A 17,230-nucleotide genomic window follows, 5' to 3' on the forward strand; every position below is an offset into this window, starting at 1 on the left:
GCCAATGCGATGCTTCCACCAAGTTTCATGAAAATTGGGCCAGTAGTTGTTTTGAAATGATGCTGACAACAAACAAACAAAAAAACAAACAAAAAAATGAAAAAACAACCTCCTCAGTGGAGTCCATAATTTGTGTGACTAAATCGTGTAGTCAAATACTATACATAATTGGAGGGTTTGTAGATGATATCTGATTAATTTTACCTTTATCCTGTAGCTGTTTTTAAAGTTTTATTTTTGGCAGATTTCACCACGTGTATTGATGAATTCTATGCTGTAACTTTTGGATCTTGGATCACTCATTGTGTCTTTTAATACAGGTCAATGATGTGTTGTTCGGAATTGTGGCACCAGAGGAGAATTTTTGTTACAGTTTCTTTCTGGAGTTATTATAGATCAAATTCCTTCCCCCTAGATACCACTGTAACACACAGACACTGATGCTTTTTCTCTTTTACCTTTTTCAGGAAATATGGTGAGCAAAGAAGACAATAAAAGCATTCTTCTCTCAAATTCAGATGACTCAGATTCAGAGACTGGGCCATCACACAGCCTCGATGCACAGTCTGAACAAGAATCAGGCAAGCCGCAAGTGAAAAAGAGAAACAAGGCCTTACAAGTACGTTTTAAGGATATATGTGAAGCTCAGAATGAGCATCGTGGAAAACACTCCAGATCAATTTCCTGCAAAGTGACACACAGAAAGTACATGACCATGCCTGCCAGACGTTCTATTCCAAATGTGACCAAGAGTACTGGTGTACAGACCTCTCCGGACCTCACTAAGCGATACAAGACTTTTCCTTTTGAGAGGAAAAAAGGACATACATTTAAACATACTGCTTTGGTCGAAGATTATAAAGGACAAAACAATGGTTTTTTGAGTGATATAAAGACAGGAGGAGATGATGGACCACCTATTGTGGAGTTATCCAAGTACAAGGGTAAGATTGTGGGGCAGACAAAGGCATTGCTTCACCACACTGATGACAGCAGTGACACAGAGGATTTGCTTTCCAGTGCCAACTGTGTGGATGGACCCTCTTGTCCAGACTCTTCACATATCTCGGAAGACTGCCATCCATGTAGCCCTCCTTCCAAAAGAGAAACAGAGTACCAGGTTTGTGGGACAAGGAACAAACACAAAGGATTACCCAAAGACGACATGGACGCTGGCACCTCCTCAAAGCGCCAGCTGGTTAACTCTGAGTTTTCCCAGGAAAGGTCAAAGGGCACAGGTCCTGTTGCTTGGAACTCTTTGACACAGGTGGAGTCTTTAGGAAGCCCGTCTGTGAGCTGTAAACGGAAAAAGGGTACACAGCTAAATGAACAGCAGTCACAAACACTCCCCCATAGTGCCAAATGCTCTGTGCAGTCACAAGGGCAGTGTCGGACAAGGCATGTGTCAGCTTCCTCTAAACTCCAACAAACAGTTGGGGGGGACGAGGGCTTTCCTCCAAGAGACACAGGAGCCCTAGGCATGGGGAGCAGCCAGCTGATAATGCCCTTATCTGGAGACAAGGATATCAAAGCACAGCTGCAGGCAATGGAGAGCCTCATCAGCTCAAGCCAGGAGACCATCAAGGTCCTACTTGGAGTTATTCAGGAGTTGGAGAAAGGGGAAGCACAGAGAGAGGGGTGAGTAGAGAAAGCTTTACAGTGCACACTTCTATACAGCTGGTGTTTCTTCCTGGACATGTTTGTTCCTGAAAATTTTACTGTGTTCCTAGATTTTGATAATTTACTTTTTAAGTGCACTGTTGACATCAGTGTGGTACAGCTGTGGTTACTGGGACTGACAGTTGCAGTTATTTGCATGTAAAACACAGAATTGGGAAAACTGAAATTTTGACATGATCGATTAAAGATTAATAATTTATTCTCTGTATACCATGAATGTCTGTAGCAAACAGCAGTCCATTCAATATTTGTTTGATATTTCACTAGAACCCCCAAAAAGTCAACCTCGCAGTGGCGATAGAAGAAACATAAGGGGGTCACAAACATTAAGGCCTCATCCTCTGGGAACAATGATTATCTCTATCTCAATCAATTAGATAGATGTTAACATATCTCACTAAATGTGTTTGACCTCCTGGTGGTGCTTTAGGAAAAGTCAAGGTATCACTTAGCCATACGAAATCTACTAGTGGTGTGATGTGATCAACCATCAAGATCTAATGGTGCATTTCAATGCACAGCACAATACATTCTAATACTGTCCCTCTGTGTAATTTAATGCAAGAGCGAGTGTGCCTAAAATAATTATTTATATGTCATATTCCATTAGCGACGTACCTGTAAAGGAGAAAATGCACTAACAAGCCTTATAAAGTTCTCGCGCAATGTCCACAGCCAGACTCCTACAGCAGTGCAATTGTAATAATCAATGTACTCAATCTCTAAAACCCATAGCAGCACAAAGCAAATTGTATTTAAGTCTTATCCATATCCAACAAGACACCCCAGTGTGGCTCTGTGGAACTTGGTTTTAAAGGCCCAATTAGTGCAGCCTCATAACACTGCCTTTCATCTCCTCAAAACTGTGCCTGCTATAGTGCTTGCACTGTGTTGTGTTTCTCCAGCGTTATTAGAGAGGTGCAGTTAGAGGACGCAAAGGCTGCCTACCACAGTATCTTCCCAAATACTCTTCCCTTTTTGGCATGGCTGGACAGTCAGATAGCCTTCTTTGAAGCTACACTTTGAGATGAATCCAACTAACCACGAGGAATTAATACATGATGCCCAGTTATTTTTTAAGCCACTGCTTTTGGCATACATGCAGTGGCAAAATGATAAAGTAATTTGTTGATCCTGAAAGGGATAATGTTTGTAAAAAGTTATTATATACATAGGAGTTATTTCCACTTCATTGTTTAAATGGGAAATAACATTATTACAAAATACCCCACTTCTCCATTGTTGGGGGATTTTACTTGCTGTACCTTGTGTGTCCCACGAGATAAAAAAGCATTTTCTGCAAAAGTGCATCAAGAACACAAGATAATGCATGTGCATGTCATCTGTTTCACATCTCCTTAAGATACTAAAGGATGACATCCTACAAAAAATAACTACACATAATGCATTCCGTCGTAATCACATCACACCTCTTCCGGTTTCTCAAACTCAAGCGGACGTGGGTCAGTGACACCTGATAATGGTTTAAGTCAGGAACTGATAATATTACAGTTTCTTACTCAATCATAGTATGACTGAATAACAAAAGTAAAACCCTGATCAGCTTATATGCATTGCATAAACTGTAGTGTTTTTATCTCAAAGTGTTAGTAATGCAGACAACAACACTGTTCATGCTGTCCTCATTCACTGTTCATCAATAAAACTAAAAAGGTAATGCACTATATTTCATATGTAATCCACATGTATAACTGTAGAAATCAGTGACGTGCAGTGAGGGTTGGGGTTGGGGAGGCACTGATTCACAAGTCAGATTTACAAACATACAGTAGGATGCCAATAGGATAGGATGAGAGAATAGGAGAGAATAGGAGCAAATAGGATGCTGAAAACCATTTTATAACCAGTGCCACTGTATATTTCAGTATATCTCACCTTTACTTATAAATTACTTCTTGCTTTGACTGAAAGAAAAAATTGTTAGTTTAGAAATCAAATCCTCCATTTTCAGGGCGAGAAATGACAACTTGTTGCTAAGCTCTACAGCGTCGCACAGCACACTTCTGTGTTTACTTTTTGCACACAGGTTAGAGTTCACCGTGACCTGGCTGGTGGCAGGCTATCAGGCTGCTCACTATCGCCGCCCTCCTTGAGGCAGAGGTACTGCCTGCCTCAAGGCAAGCATTTTCCTTGTGGATTTATGTCACATCAATAAGATGTAAATATTACACACATAAAAATCAAAATCAAAATACATTAAGAACTACATCAAAATTATAGTCCTGAGGAGAAATATTAATACTTGTGTTATTTTATTATTTTGTTTCTTTTTCCTCTCATGATGACAGGGAGGAACAGCCTCACCTGCCTCCCCTGACTGCATGTCACTGGTAGAAATGACCTTCCTACTTTTTCTCATATTGTTCAGCCTTAGTCTCTACATGCTAGTCACAATGCTGCATCATTTAGTCAGTAAATGTTACTCAAAAAATGATGTCTGCTGTGTCTGTATATGATATACAATGTGTGTATAGCATTGGATGACATTGATTCCATATTCAAAGCATAGGATACCATGTGAGAAAATGTGGCCCTGACTCACTGTTGTTCATGCTCACATATTTTCACAAAAATTAAAGCATGAGCAAAAGACAGGCAGAGACCCAGGCAGGTAGGGAAGCGGTGTAACAGTAAAACTGGAATGACAAGGGCAAGACATATCCTATCCCAGGGCTGTGCCAATAAACAGTCAGTTTAGATAATGACTTTCAGAGTTGCAGTTATTTGTTGTTCCCCATCTATGAATCATCCTCTGTGTCATGTACTTTTTCATACAGTGACACTATGTTGGGTCATGTGTATTTTTTTCTGTGTTTTTTTTGTTATGAATGAATACACGCAGTGATTATGAATTTAGGTTGATACGCTTTGGTTATTGGAGCAAAGCTCTTTAAATTACAAGGATGTACATGAAAAGCCAGGCAGCGGCACAGCATTGGTGTGGACCTTGTCTGTGCCGTGAGTTACTGTCTGTGCTCACAGCTGTTCAGAGAGACTTTATTTCGGAACAGGGCAGGATGGATGCACTTGTTGACCTTGAGCTCCCATCAGTGTTGTAGATCTACACGCTGTTCTCTCTCCTCCAATGAGGTCACCTCTCATGTCACGATGAGCAGTTGGGGTCCGATCCCTCCACATGTCATCCAACAGGGTGAAGGGCTGCTGTGACAGCAAACAATTACACGTGCAGCTCTAACACAGCCCCTCCCGTCATCCCCAGACCACTGCAGCTTGCCATTGCATGCAGTGATTTATAGTGTGAATACCATTATGCAGACCTGCATGCTTATGTAAACTAAAATGAGGAAAAATGAATGGAAAACTGGCGATATGAAAGACTGTCACAACGAAGCCATGAATGTGCATAAGTCCGGCTCAAGTTGGTCATTTGTTGAGGTCATTCAACATAAAATACGATTCTTACAGTAAAGCCTACACACCCTTGGGACTGTGTACCTATGCCATAAACAACGCAAATAAATTTGTCTTGTTTTTTTCGAATCCTTGATGTTCATTATGGCAGGAGCAAATTGAGTTGGATGAGAAATAAAAAAGATATACAGCAAAGCATAGAATGTGAAGGTATTGAATTTTCATTACACATGATTCATGCAGCATTTAGTTGCTATTTACCTCCTACGGCCTATAGCATACAGACACAGAACACATTTTAAAATTATGTCATGGCGAAAACGAGGTAATCCTGTTATGTAAAATCAGCAAGTCTACACACTTGATTAACCAAATCGGAGAGAACACTGCAGGATCAGAGGCCCTGCTGCATTTTCACCTGGGTGAAAAATCAAGCTGAACAAATGTTGTCTAATAGCTAATGCACACAGGTGTTAAAATATATGGAAGCTAAAGCCTGTCACAGCAGATCACATTTATCTCTTCATCTCTCTGTTCACAGGCTCACCTACCGAACAGGACAAGACACAGCGAATTGTGACACTTGTCGAAACAGCGCATGCATCATTTACAGGTGGGCCCTTTTCACTGCCAGTGTGTCATTAATGCTGAATTAAATGTTGTTTCCTGTATGATCATTTTACTCTATGAAATGGGGATGCTTACAAGAAGTGTTTGGTGCAATAATTAAATATAATGTAAAAGGAAATATAAATGTATGTATATATGTTTGTGCTTTGTATGCGTGTTTGTATGCATGTGTGAGTATAACATTTACATTTTCTGGCTAAAGTAACGTTTTTTTGGTATACAATGGAGATTGCCCTGATCAAGCATATGTGGAAGTTGTTGCACATCCCCATCACATTGTTGTTGTTTATGTACATATTCATTTGTATTTTTGTGTAAACAAATTAATCCAAATAAATTGTAAAATAATCATTAGTGATATGGACAGAATAAGTCAAAGAAGTACATTTGCAGCTACTGTCAGCACTGTAAACTGTATAGTGGGTGTTGCACTATAGTGTTTTCTCTACAATAGATTATACCTCCACTATCTCATGCAAGGATTTCTGGGAAATGAATGGCCTCCCTGTAATGAATAGGTTATCATACACAGCAATGGGAGGTGAAATAAATGTAATAGAAAAATACAATTTATCCTGTTACAGAGTTTAGGAGGACCTAGAATGTCATCACATCCTATTAAAAGTGTTGGGGTTTTTTTAGAAACACAGACTAAATTAAGTTTCTGGATTTCAATTCCTTTTTTTTCATAATACAGAGCGGTTTTGTGTGGTGAAAATGTTCCGACATGTTACGAGCTGAAAAATGGCTCAGAAGCAGGTGGGAAATCCACTCCAGCTGTAACCTTGTGTCATTTGTCACTTTGGTACAAAAGCCTGTACTGCTGAACCCGCTTGTGACCTTGTTCTCTAAAACAGGAAACAGACAGCTGTTTGGAAAATACACTCAAGACAATACACATGCACTGGGGCTGTGGTCAGAGTGAAAGTAGCTTAAAAAGCACACATTATACAATTTTGTATCATTTCTAAATATGAACTTCTGCTTTATGCCTCTCTATTTACACAATATACTTATTTATTTATTTATTTATTTACTCGTAAAATTCACATTCACAAAATTCACGAAAGGGAAAGCAGGAGAAGCAAAAGCTTATCTAGTCCTGCCCCAGAATACATTATCTTCATCATACTATTTTTCTAATGGCATTTGACATAAGGTAGTAATCATAACTGCAGTCTACCTCTAGAGAGTCAAACAGACTATGTGTGTGTCCATATTAGTCCGCCATGAGCGAGCTTAAGCACAAGTTGACATTTGCCTCGTACTGTGCTTTTCAGTGTCAGCGATTGTTTGGGTACAAGTGGTTTTTGTTTTTTCTCCCATACCGTCTCAACACAGTGACTGCTGACTCCTGCCTTTGACCTTTATCAACCCTCACCCTGGGTCATCCTGTAATGATTAATAGTTATATGTACATACTTCTATTTGAAGACACTCAGTTTTGCTGATTTTTTTGACCTCCTCATCCAGATCATTCCACTGTGTGACACCTGTGTCCAACATGGTCAAGGATTTTAATGTAGTTCGTAACTTTCTCTGCCTGAAAAATCATGTTGGCAGGTTTTTAACAGCAACACAGTCAGGGCTGTCCAGTCATACTCTGCTAATCATTTGGATTATTTGGATATTCTAAACTCATTTGGCTATATCCAATACATGTGGACATTTCTTGAAAAGAAAAGGAAAACTGACCTGTCCTGGAAATGTTTTTCACAGTTTTATGTAAAATTTTCTACAAGGGGCCTCCTCTCTTTTCTCCCTTGATGAGTGTGTTGTGTCAAGCTGACCCAGATTGTTGTGTATGTGTATATCATTTCAGGATGTTCAACTGTATAATGTACAACTGTGTCATTTTGTACTTTACCGTTGATAACGCCCCTTGGAATCAAACTACTTAGAGGTAGTCTGGTGATGCCAGCCAAGAAATCTGCTTAAAATATAAGAAACAGAACAGAAAACAGAAGCTTAAAACAAAAACAATTCCACCACTCTGCCTCCGGGTCTGATGGACATTGCTGTCCAGGGAACCCTCCCCTGTTGAAAACAGCACTTTGACATCACCTATAATGAAATTCTGTCATTGTCTTTATTTTCTCGTCCATCTCCATGACTGTCACATCCCCTTGACCGCCTACCATTTAAGTTATGGACTGCTTTACTCTAGTCAAATGTTTTCTGGCATCTTAATTCATGTCAACTCATTATTTACTTACATGAGTGCGGCTCTGTTCAGACGACAGCTCTAGTAATCATTTCTTTTAATGGTGGGTCCCATAATACCATTACAGACACTGTATTTTTTGTTATCTTGATTAAGATACAACCCCATGATGAATGTGACCAACTCATGAACAGGTGGTGGTTGATCACATTAAAAGAAGGTATGTGTCCACAAGGATTCTCACATAACCGCTTCCCATTCATTGTCTATGTGAGCTGCCATGCAATGCATTGTGGTAGCATGGCGGCGAGTTTTGAGCGACAGGGCATAAAGTCGCCCGCTCCTCATTTGCATTTTGCATCTTTTAAACCAACCATTGTTGATCTAAAATGCAGAGGGATTCAGCAGCTGCATTGCTTATTACCTATGTAAAATGTTTGGGAAGTACATTTCGTTGAACGGTTTTCATAATATAAGAGAACGTTTCCAAATCAGCTGCCATGTTGGCCCGTTTTGAAATCCGGTAGCAGGTGTGAGTGAAGCATTTGAAGTAATTAGGTGCCGCCATCACAGTTGTGGGAGGGTGTAACCTGTTTTCTTTGTTTTTCATTAGTCATTGAGGAGAATGTGATAACAGATAATGACAAGCCCATCAATTGCTGGGAAGCAGGGCAACCCCTTGCGTTTAAAAACAAGGTACGTGGTAAGCGGTACGGGGTATGTGTTCACAATGATTTTCGACATCAGGAAAACAGTGGACAAACTAAACATCACAATCCATCTGAACTGCACGCTAATCAAGACCTGCTGTATATGAACACCACAACTGACCCAGACATGAGCCTCAGGCTTGCCTTAGGAACATGACAAAACATTATTTCATGTTCAGCCCCTAGTGCACTAAAACAGAAGCTTTTGTTGATGTTGCTCTAGGTAGAAGCAAAGATAGACACAAAAGACTTTCCTTCATCGATATCTCTCCAAAAACACGAGAGGATAACAGTGCTGCAGAGCGACAGCCACTCTCACCAGTGCAAAACAGAGAGCATCTGTGCACTATAGTCAATAAAACTGGAAAACAGATTTAAGCCTTTACAGAATGAGCCTGAGTCACCATCAAAGGATAAGAATTAACAACCCAAGGCAGGAGGAAGTGCACCACTACTCAGCAGAACCTAAAAAACTGATTCAACACTCCTTGGTCATATACCCGATCTCAGCAACACCAAATGAATGGGCCTGAATCAGCTTCTACCATCATTCTATTAGAAATAAGTATTTTTTATTTATTTTTTTAATATATCTTCATGCACCTACATTTTTTGTTGTTTTTTTGGTGCTCCTTTGTGTTACAATACCACCATGTTTCTGTGTGTGTCTATGTGTGTCCATAATGATTAGACAGGCCTTTTCTTTGATTTGCATTCATGGGTATAGCCATTACTGTAAGTACTAGTGTGCATCAATCTATAGGTTCAAACAGAGCGGGTATGTAAGAATATTTACAAAAATAAAAGGTATGAGCCAGTGGATTACTTGTGGGGTGATTTTGACTGGACCTTTTGTTCAATTATGTCTTCCCGCAGATAAATGGGGCAACAGAGTTCATTTGGGTTTCATTATCATTGTAGCTGTAACAGCAGCATCGTTTGTGAGACAGCAATAAGCCCATTGTGTAGAGGAGCAAAGAAAGAAAAAAGCCTATAGCTGAGTTTCTCTTTTTATCGCCTGACCGATCTTATCTTGTGCAAACTCTGTTGGTATGTTGGTGAAGTAGCTTGGCTTAATTAACAAACTCTGAAAAAAAGTACAGATTTTTTTTTAGCACAAAGCATGGGGTGTGTTAATAAAATCACATTGAGGATGCACTCTGCGGAGTAGTTATAAAGTGGAAGATTATCATTTCATCCGAGCTCTGTATCATTAAATGTTGTTTATTTCAGATCATCCAATTGGTTTTTAAGTCATTGAATAGAGCAGTTTTTGGCAAGCAAGGTGGTACTCTATCACGGTGCTATCCTCCTCTGCCAAAGCATTTGTGATAAATATCTTACATTCTGCAAATAGTGCTGTCTAATATTCTTCATAATACTTTCCAAGACAGAATGGTGTTTTTAGAGAGCAATTAAGAACATTTTTACGGTTTATCTCTGCTTTTGCTTTCAGATGTGCATTTAACTGTCACATACAACTACCTCACCTCATCACCATAACCACTGTTTTTATATTTAGTCTATTAATACAGTTAGTTGAACTGCTGATGGGGTGGCAGTAATCACCTTGCTGGACACCTTAATGAGGAGACCTGCATACAGTGACTTAAATCACAATAAAAACATTTTGGCATTGTACATTTCTGCAACAACAAAAACAATGTTTTGGCACCCTTTTACGTCTGTATGCAATGTACATGGCTTTCAACTGTTCAACTGTTAGAGTAAAGTCATTAATATAACACATATGACACGTTCGGAGCAAGTGCTCCAGAAGTCAGCTCATGAAGTATAACTAGCCTCAAACTCCACTTACGGAGGAGGTGGATGGTTTAGTCAAACACACATGGAATTTTCACCCAGTTTCTCTCAACCTAAACTTGTTGTTTTTAATCCCTAAACCTAACCATCTAGTTTTGATGCCTAAACCTAAGTTACATTAACAGATTTTGTTTTAATTTACAGCATTAATCATGTTCAGTTCAGAAACATTGATATTCAACATATCTGTACGTTAAATGTACAAAGCAAACATTTTATTCTGGCAAACAAGCAAAGAAAAAAACAAGTTAGACCAAAAGATTCTCCTCAAACTGAGACAGCAACTGCATGTTGCAACTGAAACTAAAATTAGCAGACTAGCATTTCAAAACAGTCAAGCATCTCCAGTATATCCAATAAATTCAGGATTTGAGCAGTTACTGAGCTCAGGTAGTCAATCTATGGGTCTTATCCAGAACTCAGCTCGCCACTGACTCCACCCACCTTCGGTATACTACAGCATCTCATACATCACTGAAACAAATAGGGGATATGTATGGGAAGTAGAAGCGAAGAAGAGAGAGTTTGAATCCTTGGCTGATAAATTAGAGGAATAACTATAGTGATTCTATCTATCACATCAGAGGTAAAAGGGATCCCTTAAAAGTTCCCTTCCCTTTGACAAATCGTGGTTCGTCTCTAATTTTCACACAGTGGGCATGTCTAAAATGTCTGACATTGACTATAGTGACTTGTATCTGAGCAAAGTGTGTCACTTGAGAAGTGTTTCACATCCTTCTACTGATGGAGGAGATGTCTGTGCACTGTAAAATTTTAGATTCAAACGTATCTGGGGCAAGCTTTAGTTGACATCACTAATCCCTAATCCATTTACTATCGCTTCAGGGTACGTCCGCACGATCGAAAACAATCTTTTTCTTCAAAAGTTTTCTGTCCACTTTTCACACTGTCTTAGCAACTTTATTTATAAAAAAGGAGAAATATCTGGTCGGCCTAATTCATTCCCATGCATGTCGCTCAGAGAACAGTTCAGTATACAGCCTATGGGTTCGTCTCTCCTCTCTCACGCAGCATCACTGTTGTTGTTATGTGACACCGCGGGGTTAAGGCCGGAGGTAGAGGTATGGTCGGCCAAAATGATAAAAAAGTTGTGCGTTTACAGGAAAACGTGTTTCCATATGGATGGGCCCGAATATGGGAAACACTACTGGATGGGGGAACAACTTCGTCAACAAAGAAACCTGAAAACCTCAGCTGCAGACTGTCAGGACAGAGAGAGAAAACACACATCCTGATCAGTGTTGCCAACTTGGCGACTTTCTCTCTAGATTTAGTGACTTTTCAGACGTTGTTATAAGACTTATTCAGACCATCAGGGAAAAGGGAAAAATACAGTTTATTGTAATCAATTCCCATTCATGCTCATCAAACTCCATGGCCGCTGAGTCTTTCTCCCTCTCTCATCTTGTTCAGGCACTCATTCAAGATGGGGCAGGGCTGGGCCTGCCTGTGTGTCAGAGGGAGGAAGACGAGTCTATGACAGACACACTGAGTGTCCTGAACCGATCCAGCTCTCTTTGAGAACTGAATCGATCTTACTCATGTTCTGTGAGGTAGTATTATTGTTTTTGTCAAAGGAGTCTGGTGGCTTTGACTACTGTGTGATTATTTGGCTAAAGATTTAGAAGCCCAGTTTAAGAAATATGCTCTATTCAAAGCATTAAAGGATTTTATTCCTATCATGCTGTGTTGAACAAGAACTAGCATTTGAATCAAAGTATACAATGTAGTTGTTTCCAATTTGGAACAAATAATGACTTTGACTTTTTAAGTTCAGGGAATGGCAACCGCAAAGCAATATGATGAGACGCAAGGAGCTAATTAGCACTATATCCCACGCTGAGATGGTGTCATGGTGCCACAGTTGTTTGGTGAACAATTGTCAAGATTGCCTTTTCTTTTGTTCTCATTAACGAGACTGGGTTTTTCTTTGTGCGTCTGTGAAGCAGAAAGCTACGTAATGGACAACGGTGATGGCTTTTATATCTGATATACATGAAGGGAAATATTTCGGCATCTTATTCACATAACTAGGAGGACATTTCTGCTTCAACTGTTGCCTGAGAGTGGAGAAAAAACTGTCAGTCTCTAGTGATTCAATCTACCATCCCCCATCATGCAGTCCTGGAGACATTACACTATACTGGGCCTGAACCACTCATCTTGTCAAGTGGAGAGTTTGAACTGTGAATGACCAACAGCAAACTCACAGGAAGAGACGTTTCTTTACGCTGAAAGGTGCCAGCAGCAGAAAAAATACAAAGAATCAATGCAAGCAGGTATGCACTTCTGAATGAATACAGGATGCCGTGCTAAAAAGACATCTCACAGCAGGAGAATTCCTCCCGGAACAATCATTGAATGGTGCTCAGCACACCACGACCACAGTAAAAATAAACGGCTCGCCACTGATCACAGCAACAGCTACTCACACTGCATAGCTAAAGAGATGATTAATTTGTTTTGCTGAATGCCCTAGAAAAGCCTCCCTGTCTCCAGCAACTTCAATCTGTTTGTGTACAGAGATGATCTTAGATATAGGGCTTTTGTTTGCTGAAGCACCTGCTCCCTGGTGCCACCCGCATCGTACAGTATTGCCCCTGGCTTCCCACCAAGACATTTGTCCACAGCGCATAGTAATTACAGTGATCTGCCAAGTGATTAATTGTTTGATAATTGCTGAGGCTATTTCGTGTTGCACTGCGCTGCTGTGATTTTGCTCTGCCTTTTGTCAAGTCAACATTCTATAAACAGCAGTTTTAAAATACTTTTTTTTAGAGTGAGCAAAAGCTGGAAGAAATGAAACAATGGATAGTATGAATAAGAGATGTAAAACAAGTGCATCACATCACAGCATGTCTGCCAAGATAAATGCTTCAGTGTACTCTAAAAACTGAGCTTTTCGGTGTTTAGGAATAAAGACATGTGATACATATGAAAATGAAAAACAAGCAAAGCACTGTGCAAAATTAGGTTTTGTTTTGATGCAGCAAAACGTTTAAAAATCCTGTTTGACAGGGAGGCCTCGAGCTCATCAGGTTTGCATCTGATCTGCGGTTCTTGGCTGCTTGTCATAACCTCTCTCTCACACTCTCTTCTCTTTCCCATCACTCTTCGGCTGCTCTAATAATCTTATATCAACAATGTTTATGTCGAGTTGCGTACTGATTCATTAATTGCAAGTTTAAGCCTGTCCAGCTACGATTCAGCCCTCCATCTGGTTTCTCCCCTAAAGGCTTTAATAGAGCTCTAAATGCCCCTTATCTTTAGAGTGACGGTAACAGTTCCCACGGATCATCATATCTCTTTGAGGCATATAGTTCAGTGTAACTAATTACGCAACAAAGCCCAGCTTTGAACTTTAATGTCTATTTGTTAGCCTGCAGGCAAGGAATGGACTACATGCCTTGACATGTCAGGTGTCTTCTCTTTCTGTAGCTTCAGTTTTCCCTTCCACATTTAATCCTACAGACTTTGAATGACAGGAATAAACTTAGTAAATCCTAGCATTTACTGTAACATTTAAAATGCAGTATGTGAGTAATGTTGGTGATAAATAAAAAATGAGGATGAAAATGCGCCAAAACCAAAAAGCACCAGGACATTTTATTATCAGGTACGAGATGTTGGGGAGTGTCACTTTGGCCGAAACAAAGATAAGTCGGTCTCTTTTATTCCCCCTCAGATGCTTTGAACATTTATTACATACTCCAGGAATAAATACATTAACAGAATATTACAATCAATAGCAATAAAGTGAAAGGAGATGGTGTTTAATAATGCAGTTATCCCTTGCTTGAATACAGGCAGTTAATCACGGTCTGCTTTTCCTCTCAATGGTTTCATTTTGGATGGGATTAAGCCTCGCATTTCTCTCAGGCCGCAGATATTTAATCGGTGAGAGAGTTCAACTACGGTGCCGGAACAAAATCAGACGATGACCAGCTTGGGATTATACAGGCGGATGTGGAGGTCTGATGTCAGGAGCAACCCATATTCTGGCTCTTTTTTTATGCATACAAATATAATCTATGCAGGAAAAGCCCTTTGACTGCATGCATGAAAAAACACAAATGATGCAAAGAAACTCTCTTAGTTGGAGGAGTCTCTGAAATGTGGATATGTGCCGCAAGATATATATGCTGCCAGGGTTTCTGTCGGTCCATTTGAACTGTTTGCCTCCCTCCCAGGCTCCATCTGGACATCTGTGGATTACTAACATAAAAGTAAAAAACTGAGTCATAAATCTTAATCGCTAACTTTAAAGACCCTTAGATGAAAGACTGATTTTACTGTCAGTCAAGAAATCTACAATCAAATTGTTGTTTTTGAAGTACAATGCTGAACTGAATAATGTACATTTTTCTAAAAATCTGTCTTTCATGCTTTTATTACAGTGTCGAGCTGGACTTCAAGCTGCAGGAGGACAAGCTACACCCCCTGATTAAGAGACTTTGCCCCCTGGATGGCCAACAATGCCCTGCTCTGCCTTACCCCAATGAAGTGTTCACATCCACTCCAAAACGCAAGTCCAAGACAGAGTCCAAAAAGCATGCTCGTTGGAAACTCTGGTTCCTTTGAATAAAACATGAAGGCTTTAGAAACAGCCCTTTTGTTGGGTACATTAATACCCCTGTTATTCTCGAAATGGATAAGGGAATATTCCGAGGAGGCAATCAGCATATGAAGATGGATAACGACAGAAACCAGTTTGTTTGGCGTTCTGAGTTGAGACTGCACATTAAGTCAGCTGGGAGACAGCAGAGACTAAAAAAAAACTTTTTAAATTCTGTCTAATCTTTTTCCGGCATGTCCACTGAAGAGGATGGACACACACCTGCAAAAACTAGGTGAGCGTTGGGATACATATATGTTTCTAAGCTGCATAGAGTAAAGATGGATGTTATGTACCTAGTAATGGCACCTCTCATTTCATTTGTACATCTTGTTATTGCCCTCTCCAATGCAATGCACTTTTGGTCTTTTTCCCCTTAGAGCATATTCCTTGGCAACACGAGGAGGTGCCATGTGGAGAGCCTTTTGTGAGTGAAGCTATAATCTTTAAATGGACATCAGCCCCACCTCCGGCAAAGCACAAACATGTGACTTTAAAGAGGAACATGCATAAAAGACTGAAACAAAGTACAGTACATGGCAGTGTGTCAGCACTGTTCTTATAACACCGCCTATTCTCTCCTCTTCCTCCTTATCGGTTCACACCCTGCCCAGTTTGTCTGTCCGACTCACCGTCTGCCTGCCTTTGTTAATGACTCTGGTCTCCTCTCTCTCTTTGTAACTCTGTCCCGTTATCTCTCTGTCTTTCATTCCTTCTTTCTGTCTCTCCATTTGGCTCCCTGTGCAACCAACAAACTAGCCAGCCATCTTTGCCTCAGTCATCCTGTCCTTTTCTGTTGGCTACAGTGACACAAAATGTTCAGAATCTATATTTTAGAATTTCTGCATATTTTTAAGCAAAGTACTGAGAAATGAAAATTAAGACTAATATGTTTAGGCTCCTCTTGAAGCAGGTACAATTGTTCAAAAGTCGTCTGGGTTAGGTTGCATTTTATCAAACAACATATAAAACATTATGACTACTTCAAAAGCAGAACATTTTTGATGGACTTCTTAAGAGGTGCTTGTTTTTTTCTGTTTTGACTTTCCAACAAAACGTAAATGGTATTTTGATATTTCTTTTTGAGTCCATTAAGAGTTTGCCTTGCCTCTCAGTCACTCATTGTTAGCTAATGCCTGAAGTGTTTTTCTTTCCTTTCGTTCCACCTTGTAAAATTAAACATTCTCTTTTCTTTTCTTTTTTTGCAGAAAACAATTACATAACACAGAGCATCTGTTTACCGACCCAAAAAAACAACTGTGCACTGAACTTGCAAGAATAGAAGGGCTATATACTGTACTAATGGAGTATAGCAATCCTACAGCAGAGGCGACATGTAGCTACCATCTTTGGTTAAGTAAAGAAATATAAACACTGATGATGTAGCAATGATACTGAACTTGCACGCTGTTACAAAGCAGGTATTTACTGAAGTCTTAAAGTAATCTTATAACAGCAGTTCTTATGTAGATTATGATACTGTTAAATGTCTAAGAAATGTCAGGAAGACTCATACATGCCTCCCATCTTTAGACTAAGCAGTAGATTACATTATTCAGGTCACCAATTTCCATGCAAAGAGCTGTACCTTGAGGAAGTGCAATTTAGTGGTTATGTGCAATATTATGCATATTTTCTACTGTTTCTACATCACAATTAAAACATTTTCAATTGAAGGTGATGTGTTGTGTTCCTACAGTATGTCTACTGAAAGATAGAGGTAGTACAGCTGCAAAGTGAGAGACTCTGTGCCCCGTGAGTACAAGTCCCATGCATTTTACAGTGATTAAGATTTGTAGCCGCATGAGGAAATACCGGTTTCTTTTTAAAGGAAATAGGTCTGGAGTTCTCAGAAGTACAGACAAATAATGAAGGTGCTCTTGAGAAGGGACCACAAAAGTTTAAAATAAAAGATATGGTCCAAGGTAATCTTCCTAAAAAAAGATTAAGATGGTTATTTTATATTGAAATTATTAGTACATTAGAAATAGAGCTTGTGTAACTCAAGTGTAGCGGCACTAACAGCCTACTTCAGGGTGTCCGTACCTGTTTATTTGTTAAAAAGTTAAAGGGATAAGCTTGTGTACTTAAACAATTCAAGCATAAAGTTAACTATGACTCCCAAGGTGCATTTGGAGAAGAAACATCCAATTGCCTCATCTTACAATAACTAACTTAACTTTTCATTATTCA

The 17,230-nt window shown here is 39.7% G+C and overlaps 1 protein-coding gene across 1 annotated transcript; it reads left to right on the forward strand.

Moving 5' to 3' along the window:
- Nucleotides 1-472: 472 nt before the first annotated feature.
- On the forward strand, nt 473-15,003 carry insyn2ab (inhibitory synaptic factor 2Ab; the record flags this gene model as incomplete). The annotated part of the gene is made up of 3 exons (XM_083922990.1): nt 473-1,638; nt 5,615-5,686; nt 14,820-15,003. 3 exons carry the CDS (start codon nt 473-475, stop codon nt 15,001-15,003), a joined length of 1,422 nt encoding a protein of 473 aa, XP_083779116.1.
- Nucleotides 15,004-17,230: the final 2,227 nt, after the last annotated feature.

This window comes from Echiichthys vipera (genome assembly GCF_963691815.1).
Source record: "Echiichthys vipera genome assembly, chromosome: 11".
NCBI lineage: Eukaryota > Metazoa > Chordata > Actinopteri > Perciformes > Trachinidae > Echiichthys > Echiichthys vipera.